The sequence below is a fragment of the Bufo gargarizans genome, chromosome 2, assembly GCF_014858855.1.
Source record: "Bufo gargarizans isolate SCDJY-AF-19 chromosome 2, ASM1485885v1, whole genome shotgun sequence".
Classification (NCBI taxonomy): domain Eukaryota; kingdom Metazoa; phylum Chordata; class Amphibia; order Anura; family Bufonidae; genus Bufo; species Bufo gargarizans.
The window spans coordinates 470,019,631-470,038,689 of record NC_058081.1 but is presented as its reverse complement, the minus strand read 5'-3'; the positions used below and the strand labels follow the sequence as shown (position 1 = coordinate 470,038,689).

The 19,059-nt window shown below is 43.3% G+C and overlaps 2 protein-coding genes across 2 annotated transcripts in view; both read right to left on the bottom strand.

Annotated features, from left to right (window-relative positions):
- Positions 1-269, bottom strand: part of LOC122926053 (hepatitis A virus cellular receptor 2 homolog) — a 39,346-nt gene extending 39,077 nt beyond the window's left edge. The window contains exon 1 of the mRNA XM_044277437.1: positions 233-269. Coding sequence (XP_044133372.1) covers positions 233-269 — 37 coding nt within the window. The remainder of the gene's footprint in view (positions 1-232) is intronic.
- The window catches only part of LOC122926052 (polymeric immunoglobulin receptor-like), a 36,698-nt gene that overhangs the window by 1,223 nt on the left and 16,416 nt on the right, over positions 1-19,059 (bottom strand). The window contains exons 6-8 of the mRNA XM_044277436.1: positions 1,720-2,058; positions 1,126-1,185; positions 233-307 (exon numbers count right to left, since the gene is read on the bottom strand). Coding sequence (XP_044133371.1) covers positions 279-307; positions 1,126-1,185; positions 1,720-2,058 — 428 coding nt within the window. The 3' untranslated portion in view covers positions 233-278. The remainder of the gene's footprint in view (positions 1-232; positions 308-1,125; positions 1,186-1,719; positions 2,059-19,059) is intronic.

The window sequence follows — 19,059 nt, the reverse complement described above, 5'->3', positions numbered from 1 at the left end:
GACGTACTGTAGATTTCTTGAAAACGTTTCACTCGTTCTTCCAACAAGCTTTCTCAATTCTGAGTCAATTCTGAGTCAAGACTTAATACATTACAAGTTTTGCTGAATCTTTTCCCCACAAAACTATATATCAGTCTGCTCAGCTCCTCCTGCTCTATAACCTGCTGCAGGGAGATAGGAGGCCATGCTCAACTTGCCAGATCCACTTGAAAAAATGTTATCCCAAACATACCTGGTTTATGATCTCGGTACAGTGTTAAATTCTTCATGATTAGGTCTTAAGTTGTATCATCTGGACATTCTTCAACTAGAAGATTATAAAAATGATATATGACCCCATGACATCAGATACAGAAAAAAAATATATATATATATAAGTAGACTTAGCTGGTTCCTCATGTTACACTCAATACAAAGCTACTAGTCACAGACTTATGACTAGTACAGAGTGAGGGGACGGAGCACAACATAGGGATTCAAGGAACACCATAGAGAAAATCCATGTAACATGCCCCACCCTTCAGGCCCTGGACTAAGGCTTAGGGCTACACATCGACACTGGTCATGAGAAAGCTGTCACGTCCAAGATTGCAGAATAGCGGTGATCCCATAGAAATAAATGGGATTGCTGCGTGAGTCGCAAGTAATCCGACACTTCTGCGATGACCGCTACTCTGCAATCCTGGCCGCGACAGCTGGTGCGCGACCAGTAGCCCTAGCCTAAGCATAACAGGGTATGTCAATTTTGCAAGGAGTATTTCTTTAATACAAGATTTAAGCAGAGTCTAGTGACTGGACTGGGAGGCAGAATGTGGTTGTTCTAAGTGTAATATCTGGAGAACTTGTAATTGGCCTATGTTACAGATAAAGAGCCTCTGTCAGCATGATCAACCCTATTAAAAGAGGCATATTGCCTGGTAGGGTTGATCATTCTGATCAGAGGCATGGAACGGTTTTCTGTCCGTGCCTCTGCAACACTGTGCGGACCGTCAAATACAGTTCGCACACCTTATTCAAGTGAATGGGTCCGCATCCGCAGACGGTGGCCACGCGGTCAGTGCCTGTGCACGGGCAAGGCCGGCACACGGTTGTGTGCATTAGGCTTTTTACCGATAAATGACTTACGCATGCTGAAGCTGTCTTGCTCTGTAGGTGTGGGATGATGATTTGCATTTACCGGGTTTTCTGTTGAGAAAACAATAATGTATTAGCACTTGTTCATATGGGGAGTAGCTATTGGGGTGTAGCTATCAGGGTGCAGAGGTAGCAATTATGATTGGATTCCCTGTGCCTGAAAGGGCACAGGTGCCAACAGTATTATAAATGGGACACGGCACATGACAGGTGGAGTCCCCTGTTACAGATTTTGTATTAGGGCCTAGTAGCTTCAAGTTATGCCTCTCGTGCAATTGCTGTGCTCCAGGGCTGGATTAACATTGGTGCAACTGCTCCAGAGCCTGCTCGCCATGTTGCTTGGAGAGCAGGCCCTGAATACCTGACAAGCACTGTCATTAGATTCTCCTTTCCAGCATCTACAGCAGGGGATTGCACAAACACCAGATAACTTGTGTGCAGTACCACCACTGACTTCCTCTGTCCACCAAGACTACTTTTGCATCCATCTCTAGATTTAAAATCATTACTAGGGAGAAATGGAGAGGCCAACTGATTCATCGCCCAAACGTGGTGTCTTCATATTATGAGTGCGAAATATCTTACCTTCTTCTACCTTCAATTCCAACTCTTTCTTTTGGTCATTGAAAAATCCTTTGACCTCCACCCGGCAGCAGTAAGTTCCTTCATCTTGTTTAGTGACCCTGATGATGGTCAGGGACACGTCTCCATCAATGATATTTCCCAGTAACTGGTATCTGTTAAATTTTCTCCAGGTCACTTCCTTGCCATTTGTCCTGATAATCTCATCCGTACAACGATAGATTGGACAGCCACCTCGTCCCCAGCACATGGTATATTCAGAACCTTGATTGGTGTATCTGCAGGGCATGTTTATCATGCCATTCACTAAACCTGTCACCATTTCAGCTGGTGCTGCCAAATCTGTGAGAGTCCAAATATAAATATTTCACCCATTGAGTTTAGACGTAAGTAGTTCAATTCAACAAAATACTAACTGCAAAATACTAACTGCATCAAGAGACTCACAAAATTATTATACTGTGTACCCTAGGGCGGAAGGCCTCCTGCTAAACTTCCCTACAGGGTTTCACAAAGGAGCATCTTGTGATAACTCGTCTTGTCATAACTTCAAGGTGTTCATCTTTGTTGAAGCTAATATCAGGCAGGGGATGTAGATCTCTTGTTCACTTTCTCCTATACAATATACTGTCATTACAAATTGCATTGCAAAAACGTGGCTTCCACACTGGGAATTACTCTACACTCTGCCAAAGCCTGTCACATCCATAGGCCCCAATGGCCATGTAAGGCTCCTTTCACACTAGCGTTCGCTGGTCCGCTCGTGAGCTCCGTTTGAAGGAGCTCACGAGCGGACCCGAACGCAGCCGTCCAGCCCTGATGCAGTCTGAATGGAGCGGATCCGCTCAGACTGCATCAGTCTGGCGGCGTTCAGCCTCCGCTCCGCTCGCCTCCGCACGGACAGGCGGACAGCTGAACGCTGCTTGCAGCGTTCGGGTGTCCGCCTGGCCGTGCGGAGGCGTGCGGATCCGTGCGGATCCGTCCAGACTTACAATGTAAGTCAATGGGGACGGATCCGTTTGAAGATGCCACAATGTGGCTCAATCTTCAGGCGGATCCGTCCCCCATTGACTTTACATTGAAAGTCTGGACGGATCCGTCCGAGGCTATTTTCACACTTAGCTTTTTTTTTGCTATTTTAATGCAGACGGATCCGTTCTGAACGGAGCCTCCGTCTGCATTATTATGAGCGGATCCGTTCAGAACGGATCCGCCCGAACGCTAGTGTGAAAGTAGCCTAACATGACAGAAGTTCTAAAGGCGACTTCATGATAACAGAAATTAATGTCTACAATAGTGTTGAGCGTGAATATTCGAATCGTGAATTTGAATTGCGAATTTCGCCACGTCGAGAATTCGCAAATATTTAGAATATACTGCTATATATTCGTATTCACGAATAGTGTTGAATTTTCTAATCACAAATTTATCGTGAATATATTACATTGCCGATTTTTGCAATCAAGCAAACAATTACTGGAGATCACAAATTCTTTAATTTGCAAATTTATGGCAAATATTCAGCGAAAAATTTGCGAATTCGAATATTGCCTATGCCGCTCATCATTAGTCTACAATACTTTTCTGTAATCTCCTCTGACTGATTCTAAGGTGCTATCAGTCCATCCCTTAGAAAGTAATCACTTAAAGGAACTCTAAACAAAGAAATGATTGATAAAGAGTAGAAAACCTGTAGATTTTGTATGTCTGTTGTACATCGTTGTATGTCTGTTAAATTCCTTCCGATCTTTTTCAGATTTAGTTAACATATGACAGCATGGCGGAGACATCCTTTGTCTCCTGGATGCTGCAGCCAGTTGCCTTCCAGCCAGAAATGATATCATGAGATGAAAGAGGGGAAAATGCCTGATCTCCTGAGACATATAAAAGTAATATTTGTATACTTATCACCATCAAGATCAAAATAGGCCAATTGTAAGTAATCCCCTGAATGGTCAATGTAGTTTCAACATACGATACCTCCAGACAGCAGCACGATTCCGTGGCAAATAGTTACACATGCCGATTGGCTGGAATATTCATGTGACTTTCACCACTTGGGTGTCTCCAGCCAGAGGTACAGTAACTGTATAGCAAACAGTCACACATGCCGAATGTCTGAAATATTCTGCCAATTGGTGTGTGAGTTTCAGGCCACCACTTGGTTGCCTCCAGGCAGTGGTGTGAGTCAGTGCAAACGGTCACAAAAGCCGACTATTCGTCTGTTTGGTGTGTGAATGTGTGAGTTTCAGCCTTTCAGGCCACCACTTGGTTGCCTCCAGGCAGTGGTGTGAGTCAGTGCAAACGGTCACAAAAGCCGACTATTCGTCTGTTTGGTGTGTGAATGTGTGGTTTCTGGCCACCACTTAGATGCCTCCAGGCAAAGGATGCAGTAACTGTACAGTAGTTGCATAGTAAAACAGGAAGTCCCTATGCATACTGTACAGTACTATGCACTTACAGTACATTGTTGCACAGTGCTTTACAGTAAAAAAGACCCAGAGTTCTGCTGCACAGTAAACAACCCAAATAAAATAAAAAACCTCCAGTTTATCCTATGCCACAGTTAATGCCTATTGCACACAGCCTCACATAGAAGCTTAAGTTGGCATCCCCATCTCCTAAACGTATGGCATATTGCCAGGAAAATACATAACCTTGTGATTGCTAGGGACAGACTCCTGTGAACGCAAATGATCTATAGATTTCTGTTTTCACAACAACAATGTAGGACCTCTGGATGTGCCCCATTCACCTTGGGGAAGAATTGTGAGAATGGGTGGGATTCCTAAAAGTAGAACCGTGGTCCCTGCCACCAGAGAGGCTGATGCTTTTGCCTATAGTGTGTAAGCACAACCACCACTGATGGATTCCAGGGTGGTCGGTAACCATGGAAACGAGCAATGTATAATGTGATGAAAAATGAATCCAGCCAGCAAGGGAAGCAATATGGATAGTAACAATGCATTAGTAAGGGCCCTGTATTAACTTTCTCTACGTGATAAATCCCATTTACTGAAGTGAGTGAACCCCTTTAAATAGGACTGAACTGCACCTAGGCAATGTGACCACCGAACGTGACGTCACTGGACTAGAAAGAGGCTGCAGTGCAAACAGCTGATTTGTGGGGGTTCCGGGAGTTGGACCACCACAGATCAGATATTGATGACCTATCATGAGGATAAGTCATTATCATTGCATTGCTGGAAAACCTCTTTAATAATGTCAACAGAGTGACTCTGTTGATAAGTACCATATATACTCGAGTATAAGCCGACCCGAGTATAAGCCGACCCGAGTATAAGCCGAGGCCCCTAATTTTACCCCCAAAAAATGGGAAAAATTATCTACTCGAGTATAAGACTAGGGTGGGAAATGCAGCAGCTACTGGTAAATTTCAAAAATAAAAATAGAATTTGATTTTTGGGAAAATACCAGTTCATGCGAATTTTTATGCGAAAATTTGAATGCGATTTTTTAGCAAATTTTCGCAATCAAGAAAATACCCCTCTCTACTTCATACTTGGCCAGGGAGGGGGGCTGTCCAGGGGGAGGGGGGAATGTCCAGGGGGAGGGAGGGCTGTCCAGGGGGAGGGGAGGCTGTGCAGGGGCCGGTACTTACTGCCAGTGTAAATCTTGCGGCCTGCGTGTCTCGCGAGATTTACACTGGGAGCTTAACAGAGGTGCCGCGCGGACGTGCTGGGAGCTGACCGGAGCAGCTGTAAAGGTAAGTAACAGCTTTTCCGGCCCCCAACATGTCATAAGACGAGGGGGCTTTTTGAGCACAAAAATATGTGCCAAAAAACTTGTCTTATACTCGAGTATATACGGTATGTGAAGTATTGTCTGCATTACTAGTTAGTACTCACAGACAATATGCACACTGTCATAAAGCGACACAATTGTATACATTTCTATTTTACAACGGCAACAAGTTTTTTATTCGGTAGAAACCTGCTCAATGTTTTATCTAGTGGTCTAATTATTTTTTGGGTTTTATTCTGTTTTATTACCATACTTACATGCACAATAGTGACCTATAGTGATCCATGACGTCGCACCGTGCCCACTATGACCCAGTGGAAACTCACATTGTTGTCTTTTTATGTGCATATATACTTACCTTTATGTGCTTGTTTTATGGTGCATTTGTCTTGATGAATAGACAGCTTTGGTCCCGTAATGTGTAGCTGCATTGCATCGAAAACCTCAATAAACACAATAGGTCAAATTAGGCCTCATGCAACCTCACGCTATCATATCGTATTTTTCATCTTCGTATGGTTTATGTATTTTTTGAAGATAGCTCACCGACCCATTCATTTCTACGGGGCCATGCACATATCTGTATTCCCTGCAGATCCATGTGGCCGTTCTGCAAATTATAGAGCATGTCCAGCGTTGTGGATGAGAATAGAAATTTCTATTGATGGTAGTGAGAAAAAGGCAAAATCCAGACGGTATTCATCTGTACGTGGATGGACATGAAGCCTTACCCTGAACTCGTTACCCTGGAACCACAGCGCTATGTGAATAGATCCTCCATTTACCTCTTTGGATCCTTGTAGACAAGTAAGATGCACCTTGATTTGAGTGTCAATTAAAGGGAATCTGTCACTACTACTAGCATATTATCAATTTTTTTTTATGAATCCATGTGTAATAAAGTACCTTATTTCCATATGTCTTGTTCTTTTTATTCTGTGTCTTGTCATTTCTTCAAAAAAACGCTTTTTATGATATGCAAATGAAGCTGTAAGGAGCCCAGAGGGGCGTTATTCTTTGTCCACGGTGCCCAGGAACGCCCCCTGATGAAGGGCGATGATAAGACGACTGAGGGCAACAGCTTCAACAGCGTCACTGGGCATGCGCCGTCTTATCATCGCGCAGGCGCAGGCAATAGCCGGCACTGCGCCTGCGCGGGATTTCGGATGCGGGCGAGAGGAGGATCGGGGGTGTTTGCCGCAGAGCGTGGCGCTGGGGGGGAAAGCACTTAGCCTCGCCTCTGGGACGCGATTTAGGCGATCTTGGAGGAGTTCTTAGTTTTCACATTTCGGCGGGCACGGCTCTTCAGAGGGGCGTTCCTGGGCACCGTGGACAAAGACAAGTTTAAAGGGATTTTCCTAGGTTTTTTAAATGAGGACCTATCCTCTGGAATATGACATCATATGATCTAGACCAGGGATGGGCAAACTGCGGCTCTTCAGCTGTTGTAAAACTACAACTCCCAGTATGCCCAGTCTGCCTACAGCAGGGCATGATGGAATTAGTAGTTTTCAACAGTTGGAGAGCCGCAGTTTGCCCATCACTGGTCTAGACAAAGCTGTGAAAAAGCCATGGCGCTACTGTGAGCACCGGTGCCTTTTCAAACAGCTGATTGGAGGGGGTGCTGGGTATCGGACCCCCACGATCTTTCTTGTTAGTCCCAATGTTCTTGAAAAAATAAAAAAAAGATACAAAACCTACACGATATGGTACTAATTATGTATCCCTTTTTTATTTTTTTTCATGATTTGTTTGACTTGTCTTGGAGGGGTGGCACCTTCAGGTTTGAATGCGCTCCTACTCTGGGAGTGGCATTCATGTGCACTTCTGAAAGGCAACCTTGATTAAGGTGGTACATATAAGTGTGTGTGCTCCTCCTCCCACCGATTGCTGCTCCACATGGAGGTAATTAGGAGCAACACACTATATGTGCAGGGTCTGCGCTCCTGAACATAGATGCATAACGGCATAGGTAGGTTTAGCATAGGTCCTGCCTGGACTACATCATTCGGTTGGATACATCGACAGAGAGCTATTGGGCTGACGGCTATTGTGCCATTTATTCATCTAGTTATCTTTATCCTTGTATATTTTTTTCTTCCCCTGATGAATCCGGTCATATATGTATCGGAGGAAACGCGTTGGGAATATAGAACTACTTTATTATTGGCTGTACTGACACTGGGAGCTATTTTTTAGGGACAGGATAACAGGGACAGCCGTCGATAAGTGGGGTCGCTCCCTCTGGGGGTGATTCTCCCGCACCTAGGCGGGAGACCTCTCCGCTTTTAGGCAGAGCCTTATCAGTCGGATAGGGATATCATCTCCCCAGTTTTTCACTTGTCCTGTATAAGAAGAGCCGGTGACTTTAATACTTTTTTACCAAGATTCTGTGGACCCTCCCACTACGTCTATTCTGCTGCGGTACGACTCATCTCCATAAAAAGAATAATCATCAAACCGTGAGTGGGACTACTTGGTCCAAATTCGTGCTCTTGATTTTGTACATTTACCCTGTGCCTCATTGTACATAAGTCCATTGTATCTGATATATGCAGCTATCAAAAATATTTTAAATAATAATGACTAAAAGTTAAGTTTTAAGTAGGATAACTATTCAGTGATATATAGGTCCTGCCTGAACTGAGACCACCTTGGCGCTGGGTAGGTGGGCACAGGTGTATTTTGATCAAAATGTATTGGCTAAAAGTCTCAGATTTTATTACTAGAGTGAGGGCTTAGTCCATATGTTAGGTTTGCATCTATTACTATAGTGCATTATTTTCTGTGACTTTAGCCCCAATGTTCCTTGCACAGTGTGTATCAGATAGGGTATCAATTAAAACATCTCTGAATAATTAAGTGGAATGTGATATAAAAGGACCAGAAAAAAGTGACCCTATTCTTGCACCTAAAAGCACAATACATAGCAAACCCTGATTCATTCACCCACCTGTGATGGACAGGACAAGACAAATAATCCAGCCTGAGCACACATTCATTCTCTGTGGTCTTCTGCAGGATGCAAGTCAGAAAATATCTTGATTCCTCTTTCTAAATATATTATGTATATGGGAAACAGGAAGTACCAGTCGGACACTGTGAAACATGTGATGATATCTTTGTAGTAGGGAAGTAAAGTTTTGCTGCAACATTTCTGTAGAACAGGTGGTAAAAAAAATTGTATAAAATTGACATTTTATATTTCCATAGTCTGAAGGGAATCCATTTTTATATTGATATCCCCTCCCAGCTATACAGTGGGATGCAAAAGTTTGGGCAACCTTGTTAATTGTCATGATTTTCCTGTATAAATCGTTGGTTGTTACGATAAAAAATGTCAGTTAAATATATCATATAGGAGACACACACAGTGATATTTGAGAAGTGAAATGAAGTTTATTGGATTTACAGAAAGTGTGCTATAATTGTTTAAACAAAATTAGGCAGGTGCATAAATTTGGGCACCACAAAAAAGAAATGAAATCAATATTTAGTAGATCCTCCTTTTGCAGAAATTACAGCCTCTAAACGCCTCCTGTAGATTCCAATGAGAGTCTGGATTCTGGTTAAAGGTATTTTGGACCATTCCTCTTTACAAAACATCTTTAGTTCATTCAGGTTTTATGGCTTCCGAGCATGGACAGCTCTCTTTAAAGGGGTTGTCCAGGTTCAGAGCTGAACCCGGACATACCCTTATTTTCACCCCGGCAGCCCTCCTGAGCCTAGCATCGGAGCATCTTATGCTCCGATGCGCTCCAGTGCCCTGCGCTAGATCGCGCAGGGCACAGGCTCTTGTGTTTTCAATAACACACTGCCGGGCGGTAACTTCCGCCCAGCAGTGTGTTCGGTGACGTCACCGGCTCTGAGGGGCGGGCTTTAGCTCTGCCCTAGCCGTTTTACTGGCTAGGGCAGAGCTAAATCCCGCCCATCAGTGCCGGTGACGTCACCGGGGTTCCTGTCAGCCCCATAGAGAGCCTGGTACGTCACCGGAACTCAGAAAAATGCCTTTGCCCTGTGCAATTTAGCGCAGGGCAAAGGAGAGCATCGGAGCATGAACTGCTCCGATGCTCATGTCAGGGGGGCTGCCTGGGTGAAAACGGAGGGCTGTCCAGGTTCAGCTCTGAACCTGGACAACCCCTTTAAGTCACACCACAGATTTTTAATTATATTCAGGTCTGGGGACTGAGATGGCCATTCCAGAACGTTGTACTTGTTCCTCTGCATAAATGCCTTAGTGGATTTTGAGCAGTGTTTAGGGTCGTTGTCTTGTTGAAAGATCCAGCCCCGGCGCAGCTTCAGCTTTGTCACTGATTCCTGGACATTGGTCTCCAGAATCTGCTGATACTGAGTGGAATCCATGCGTCCCTCAACTTTGACAAGATTCCCAGTCCCTGCACTGGCCACACAGCCCCACAGCATGATGGAACCACCACCATATTTTACTGTAGGTAGCAGGTGTTTTTCTTGGAATGCTGTTTTCTTTTTCCTCCATGCATAACACCCCTTGTTGTGGCCAAATAACTAAATTTTAGTTTCATCAGTCCAAAAATTAAGCTGGCTTGTCCAAATGTGCTTTAGCCCACCTCAAGCGGCACTTTTTGTGCTGCGGGCGGAGAAAAGGCTTCCTCTGCATCACTCTCGCATACAGCATCTCCTTGTGTAAAGTGTGCCGAATGGTTGATGGATGCACAGTGACTCCATCTGCAGCAAGATGATGTTGTAGGTCTTTGGTCCTGGTCTGTGGGTTGACTCTGACTGTTCTCACCATTCGTCGCTTCTGTCTATCCGAGATTTTTCTTGGTCTGCCACTTCGAGCCTTAACTTGAACTGAGCCTGTGGTCTTCCATTTCCTCAATATGTTCCTAACTGTGGAAACAGACAGCTGACATCTCTGAGACAGCTTTCTGTATCCTTCCCCTAAACCATGATGGGGAACAATCTTTGTCTTCAGGTCATTTGAGAGTTGTTTTGAGACCCCCATGTTGCTACTCTTCAGAGAAAATTAAAAGAGGAGGGAAACTTACAATTGACCCCCTTAAATACTCTTTCTCATAATTGGATTCACCTGTGTATGTAGGTCAGGGGTCGCTGAGCTTGCCAAGCCAATTTGAGTTTCAATAATTAGTTCTAAAGGTTTTGGAATCAATAAAATGACAACCGTGCCCAAATTTATGCACCTGCCTAATTTTGTTTAAACAATTATAGCACACTTTCTGTAAATCCAATAAACTTCATTTCACTTCTCAAATATCACTGTGTGTGTCTCCTATATGATATATTTAACTGACATTTTATCGTAACAACCAACGATTTATACAGGAAAATCATGACGATTAGCAAGGTTGCCCAAACTTTCGCATCCCACTGTAAATACCAAGTGAGGGAGGCATCAACCTTTGGAAGTAACAGGACCATGTGTAGGTGAGCCTGAAATGTCTGTAGATTGGCATATCCCCACATAGTTCTGCATCAGGTGCTCAGGCCTAAGAATGCCTCTTAATAGTAGAAAACTTTAGAGCTTATTAATAGTGCCAAACGGGCTGGATAAGGTGTTGACATAACTTATTGGTAGGCGCAATGCAAAGCTTTCAGGAGCACCCTCTTTCTGAACGTTTTTATTCCCCCCAAATGTTAAAAATGAAGAGTAAGCACTGCCTAGCCGCCCTTTACCCAGCCACACATATACATGCATGACAATCTGGTACATTTTTCTTATTGTCCTTTTTGTTAGTCCTGATAAGGTGGATAAGGTGTTGAAATAACTTATGTAATGCCCCACTAGGGGGCATTACCACTCTTTTTGCCCCATGACTATCCCTTTTGGTTGACACAATGTAATCTTGTGTATTTGTTCCTGAATGTATATGTATTTCCTATGCAACTGTTATGTCAAATGTAATGTGCCTGGTTCACCAGCAGATAACGGCAATATTGGCAGAGTTAGGTTACATAGAATGGAACCTTTTTGTCCATTCTAGCCCTCTCTAAAGAGGGAGGAGATTAGTTTCAGTTAGGGAAATTCAGCCTGGTCTACCACCTGCAAGAGGGAGGTTTTGGAGCAGGGGAACTCGTCCCTTCTGGGCGAGCCCTGCCTAGGCCAGCAGAGCACCATCAGCTCTGCCGGATAAAGAGAAAAAAGTAAAGAGTCTCAAGAGAAGCCAGGAAGTGTAGTCCCCTGGATAAAGTTAAGAATACAGATAAAGCTAAAGACAAAGAGCAAGAGAGAGAGAGAGAGAGAGAGAGAGAGTCAGACTACAGTAAGTAAGGTTCAGCAGAAAGTAAAAGTTTCTATTTAATCCTGTCAGCACAATGAAGTCAAAGAGTGACAGATGTAGCAGAGCTGAGAGTGTTTGCCTGCCAAAAGTTAAGCCAAAACCTGCTGATAACCAAGATAAAACTTGAAGATTGTTTCTTATGCAAGTTTGTTCAAGTAAAGCTGTTAACCACTTCAATACACATCTGGACTCAATTTATTCTGCAAATCCCTCAACTATTCACCATATTTGCACTGCTTTGGACTACAGTGCCTGGGGTTCCAGGATATCCAGGTAGGAGCACTGTGACACGTGCAGCCACACCTAAAGGGACACTATAGGCAGTCCTTACACCACTCTGGCATTCCTACACCTGGGATCCACTACCACCTTCCACTTAGGGGGACTTAGTCCCTCGTTGCTGAAATGCAACTGGTGTCACAACAACACTTTCCCTTTAAGGGACCCCAAGTGATGAAAATTACCTCCGCCACCTAGCCACTGCACTTATTGGTAGGCGCAATGCAAAGCTTTCAGGAGCACCCTCTTTATGAATATTTTTATTCCCCCCCAAATGTTAAAAATGAGGAGTAAGCACTGCCCAGCCGCCCTTTACACAGCCACACATATACATGCATGACAATCTGGTACATTTTTCTTATTGTCCTTTTTGTTAGTCCTGATGTTCCTTGCACGGTGTGTATCAGATATTTCATACCATCCCTGAGGGTGCAGTCACCACACATATGGATGTACATACAGTAAATGTACGCTCACAATATACACAGATACAGTATGTACACTCGTCACGTACATGTAAACTCATTGGCTTGCATTGCGCCCCTAGATGAGCTATTGCCTATTAATAATTTTCAGTTATGCAAAGAGTTGTCTCCCAAGAAAGAGAACCATCTCACAAACACCATCTATTGGAAGTTGCCCCTTTTGAATCAAGATCTGACTTTAAAGCATGCTGGTTGTCTTTCTTGGGAGATACATCTTTGCATATTTGTTTTCAATGGAGTATTGCCAATAAGCCTCCTTACCCTAGAGCAGGCATGGCCAACCTGCGGCTCTCCAGCTGCTGCAAAACTACAACTCCCACCATGCCCTGCTGTAGGCTGATAGCTGTAGATAGTCTGGGCATGCTGGGAGTTGTAGTTTTGCAACATCTGGAGAGCCTCAGGTTGGCCATCCCTGCCCTAGAGTATTCCTATGTCACCATAAAGGATTGGTTTCTTTACGGATATTCAGCACCCTGCCTAAGCTAATTCCAAGACATCACACTGAGCCAGCCAGAATCCTACTCCATACTGATGAGGGGCAAGCACCCTGAAACAGCTGTATACAGATGGATATCTGGTTTGGCTATATTCCCTTGTCAAATCCCAAGGTTTGTTGCAAAGTTGGATATTATTGACTCATAGAGGACCACTTCCAATAAGTGATGCTAGCGAGATGGTTCTCCTTCTTGGTAGGTACCGCTTTGCATATTTGTTTCCCATAGAGCATTGCCAATAAGTCTTCATACCATGGAGTACTTCCAGTAAGTCTCCATAGAGAACTGGTCTCTTTAAGAAGTTCCAGCACCCTGCCTAAATTAGTTTTCATTAAAAGGCATCACTAGGGGCTATTTGTGCCATCATTTATTCTTTACCAGAAGAATTGCTCTGTTCTGTAGAATTGTGGTTGTTTTCTATTTTATTTTAGGGGGAAGTGCCATTTTATTCTTCAGAAGAATAAATTGTCTTCTTCCATAGCAGAAACTACTGATTAAGAGGTCTTTTTATTGTAGTTACATGGAGGCCACATAGAATGCTGCTACGAAGAGCCACCTAGATGTAAAGGATATAACAGAAAGAAGAACACATTGGCTAATCCATATACCCAACAGTACTATGCACCAATACAATACCATACAGAATAATCTAAACTGTAATAAAATAGCACAGAATGATAATGCAATGCAATTAAAGAAAAAAGATCCACAAATGTATGTGACGTAATGTTTCATGGCGTTTCATCTCTGTAGTTAAAAAATGGTCATTCTTATACTGCGTTGCATACTTCTTTGGTCCTTTGCACCTAACACTGAAAGCTGCAGAAATAAGTAGTAACATAATTTTGGTTAAACATAAGCCTAATGTATCAACACATGGAAAAAAATCTATTGGCATGGATCAGCATGGGCAACTAGGCCACTTATTTATTTTAGAGAGAATTATGCTATGATGATTCTATGATATAGTCCAATGTACCATATCTACTGTAGTGGTGGGAGAAAAAGCTATCATCTAGTCCAAAAATTATACATTTGGAATGTCTCATAAAGAGGAATACTGGATTCTTTTTTTTTAAATAACTAAGTAATAACTAAGTATTGTACTGCTAAACTAGGGAGCTGATAGACCTCATTGCATCCAGGGAGCAAAGCTGATATCAATATATACAATAAAAATTGCAGTGAGTAGACTGGAAGGCAGCTTGCAGCAGCAGAAACCTCCAGATGTTGCTCTGTAGGCAATGGAGACCAAGCAAGACTAGCCCTACCATTTTCTGATTACATAGGGTATGAAGGATCCTTATTACTATATTACATTTATAGAAAGCTAGTATAAAGATGATCCATTAATGCTCCTGATATGTTAGAGTTTACCGTAGACCTCTACATTATGCAGTTTCTCTGTTATTCCACCCGGAAATAGATGAATTAATCGACAATGGTACAAACAAAGCAGAGTTTTAAGAAAAAAACAACTGAGTTTTAAAAAGAACAAACTTTTGCAAAGCTTTTCTCATCAGGAGTAGTGAGAATATGAAGTTTTATTCTGCCAGATTCTGCTCCCTCAAGTGTGCAGGAGACAGAGCTTCACTATGAAACACTCTCTGTTCTCTACATTGAGCTGTTTCTAAGCCCCCTCCTCTCTGCTCATGGTCAGCTGGAATGGTCTCCTGATTGGATGCCACAGCTGTCACTCTGATCAGAGGGGAGAGGCTGTGAAGCAGCTCAATACAGAGAGCACTTCACAGTGCAGCCCTGAGCAGAATCAACACTAAACCTAAGGAGAAAAGCTCCTCAGAAGTTTGTACTTTTCACCCCAGCCCCTACTTAGGGTTGGCAGCAGATTAGCATGGTCAAACTTTTAAGATAGACTCCCTTTATGTGGAATTACAGATAAGAAAGTTATTTTCTACGATTGCTTGTTTCTGATTATGTTGATTACCTTCCAAAAGCATCAGGGTTTTCTTTGTTGGAATCCATCTGGAGAGGAAAACAAGAGGTTTTTGTACTTGCATATCTATAAACACAGTGGTGGAATCCGACCAGTGGTTGAGATTAAAGCCGGACTGCAGAATCGGGGAGAAGCAGTGTCCCCTTGCTGTAGCATCTCCACTCATTACAGGAGCTCCCCTCCATTCACTTGATAATGGTGCTGGCACTAATGACCTGAGGAGAGGAGACAGCTTTCAGTACACCTACGCTGTCTCCTTCTCCTCTCACCTACTCCCGAAGCCATCATTATGCTCCGCAGTACCGACACAGCATCTGCCAGTACTATGTTTTCAGCTGGGAGCTTGCTATGTAATGATTGATGCTGATATGATCACCAATGAAGATCATTTGCTTGTTGATACAGAACCATGGTCATACTGTTGTTTGGTCTGAAGGCCGGGGCGTGGCTATAGGGGGTGCAGAGGTAGCAGTCACCACCGGGCCTAGGAGCCTGAGGGGGCCCAAAGACCCTTGTGGTGCATAAGAAGACAACAGTATTATAGAAAGTGCATGCTGGTAAAGTTACACCTCTGGCTTTAGGGAAGGGGTTAGGTAAAAAAATTGGCATGGGCAGGGGGTGCCATTTAAATTTTTGCCTCAGGGAGCATGAAGACCATGTGCTTCCCTGTCCCTGGCCACAAAGCATTGAGGGAAGGGGGCCCCAAGCTGAACTCTTGCACCAGGGCCCATGAGCCTTTAGCTACGCCCCTGTCTGAAGGGCAGCTATCTCAACCACTGTTCAAGCTGTTCACATATTGCATGGAAAAAAAAACCCACTGATGGCATTGTGTTATTTATCAGATTTCATGAGGTGGGTTTCAAATCTCCAAATCCTGTCATAGCATTGAAGTCAATGTTGGTGGTGGCCTACTTTTCCACAAATTTCAACACAGTTGTGGATTAGAGAAGTCAAAATCAATGTGCGTTCCAATCTATCCCTCTCAGATATTACAGTATCAGTTATTAACATCCTATTACACAAACAGATTTTCTGACTAATCACACACACATATCTTTTGTAATGCGCATCAACTATTGGTCTGATTGGACAGAAATTGGTCAGATAATCTGTTAGTGTAATACAGCCCTAAGTGTAGAAAGATTTCTGACTCTGTTCAGACCATTGTGGGAAGCATTGTATAAACTAGACTACTTTCAGCTGCTGGTTTACACTATTATACTTCTAACCGCCTGAAACTGAGGTTTGTGGCCCCATCTTTTTTCATGAACCAGGTTCCACCTCCCTATTAACTAACCTTGTGACACCATTATGAAGTCCACATTCAAGCAGGTTCTTACCACTAACAGTAATGGATCCCCTTTTAGAGGAACCGCATGTGGGCCACAAGAGCTACATTTATTGTACAAACAGTATGGGGGAACTTAATCAAACTGGTGTGAAGTAGAACAGGCTTAGTTTCCCATAGCAAACAATTACACTGAACAAAAATATAAATGCAACACTTTTAGTTTTGCTTTCATTTTGCATGAGCTGAACTCAAAGATCTGAAAAATGTTCTACATACAGAAAAGACCCATTACTCTCAAATACTGTTCACAAATCTGTCTACCTCCCACACTCCAAAGACATACATACTGATAGGGATCTTAGATTGTGAGCCCCATTGGGGAAAGTTGGATGGTAATGTCTGTAAAGCGCTGCAGAATATAGTAGCGCTATATAAGTGCATAAAATAAATAAATTAAATAAATTATCTCGGCAAAGGAGAAGTGCTCACTAGCGGCGAACGAAGGTTCCGGGGAGTTATGGAAGCGCTGCTCAGCCAGCTCCTTGAAAGAGCTAAAACCTGTGGGGGCGAGGAGTGGCTTCAGAGATGTCTGGCTGGTGCGGTACATTCTCTTCCTGACCCTGGTCCTTCTCAGGAGTCTGCAGTGGATGTCGGCGGCGAGAGTCAAGCGGAGGAGCAGCGCCGAAGTCAGCGGAGGGCAGAAATGAACAGCGCATGCGCGGCCGGCACGAACCAGGAAGTAGAGCGGCGACCGGATATTCGTCATCAGGAGGCGACTTCCCGTCCGGCAAGAAGACAGAAGAGGCCCAGGAATCGGTATTCGCCGGCAAGAAGACAAGGTGGAGGCGGGTGCCAGCGGTCCCCCCTCAGGCAGGCGTGCTCGCAGCCTGAAGATGCGGAGATAGCTAGGCTGCCTGCTGAAGATTCGGCAGGGCAAGAGTTGGGTGAGAGCTCTAGTAGGCAGGCTGTTCTGCCTACTAGCAACTTGTTTAATACTAATGATGGTGTTTCTTTTTTGCAGGGTTTAGCCAAGATTTTTTCTGACTTGGCTAGTGGTGCAAATGAAAGTATTGGTTTGACTTTACCATCGCCGGCGGTGGTGTGGACTGACCGGCCCTCAGCTGTGACAGTTGTTGCACCTGCTGGGGGCAGGCTGGTCTTAGCCAGTGCGGATGGGGTAGCTGAAACTTGCTTTAAGGAGGTTTTAGCTTGTGAGATGTCACCGTTAGGGTTTCATCTGTCTAATTCTGTTAGGGAAAAAAATTGGCGTTTGGAGTACATTGATATTTTGTCATTACTCCCTTCGCCTAAAGAAGTTTTTAAAATGGATAGGAAAATTGATGATAAGTCAGAGGAGGATAAAAAAAGGAGTACCCCTAGATCCTTCAACAATTGGCTTCAAGCCTTTTGTATCTATGCATCAATTTTGTTCAGGCTGTTTCAGCATATTGACACCATATTGGAAGCATACCACAATTTTGACGGTAGGTCGTGGTTTCAGTATGATGAAACATTTAGGCAGAAATTAGCAGTCCATCCTTCTTTAAAATGGGGTGTTAAAGATGTAGGTTTGTGGTTAAGTTTAATGTTGCCGCAGAAAGCAAGTGGAGGGTTTAGGCAAGTGACGAATCCGTCTCAGAATGTGTTTAAAAAAGGTCTATGTTTTGCATTCAATGAGTCGGCTTGTAAATGGTTAAATTCATGTAAATATAAACACGAGTGCTCGGTCTGTTTGGTCCTCATCCTATGTTTCGTTGTTTCAAAAGAATGTCCGGGCCCCAGCAGACTGTTAGCAAACGTGAATTTCAAAAAAGCAGTGACGCCAGTGATTTTGGAAAACATGGCCCCATGGTTAGACATTTACCCAAATCAGGTGAAGGCGGAGTTAATTCGTAAGGGTTTTGAAAGTGGTTTCTTTGTTCCTAAATTTATCGGTGCAGGGTGCATGTGGGTGGAAAATTTAAGTTCTGTTAATATGAATAAAGAGATAGTGCGGTCTAAAATAGAGAAAGAAGTGGTGGCAGGTAGAGTTGCAAGTCCATTTGCGCAGCCGCCATTTGAAGATTTTCGGATATCTCCGTTAGGTTTGATCCCCAAGAAAGCAGCTAGTGAATTCTGTTTAATTCATCATTTGTCATTTGAATTCTGTTTAATTCATCATTTGTCATTCCCGGGGGATTATTCGTTGAATGATGAGTTAAATAGGGAATTATGTTCAGTTTCGTATAGTTCGTTTGATGAGGCTGTTAGTTTATTGAATGGATTTGGGAGAAATTGTTTAGTGGCAAAAGCGGATATTAAATCAGCGTTTAGATTGTTACCGGTATGTCCAGAAGGTTTTAATTCATTGGGTTTTCAATTTGAAGGGGGTTATTATTTTGATAAGTGTTTACCGATGGGTTTTTCGTTATCTTGTTCATATTTTGAGTCGTTTTCCTCTTTTGTGCACTGGGTTACTATGTTTTCAGTTAATAGTGGTGCTTTGCTTCATTATTTAGATGATTTCTTGTTTATAGGTAGGGCTGAGTCTGATGACTGTTTGTTATTATTGAATCGTTTTATGGAAGTGTGTAGGTGTTTTGGCATCCCTTTGGCAGAGGAGAAAACAGTATTACCATGTAGGGTAATTTAATTTTTGGGTATTACTATTGATACGGTGACAATGGAGTTTAGATTACCTTTTGAGAAAGTTCAAAAAAAGTTGGAGCTTATTAAGCGTATGTTAGCAGTTAAGAAAACTACGCTGCGGGAGTTGCAGAGTTTATTAGGATTGTTTGTTTGTTTTTGCCTCTAAAGT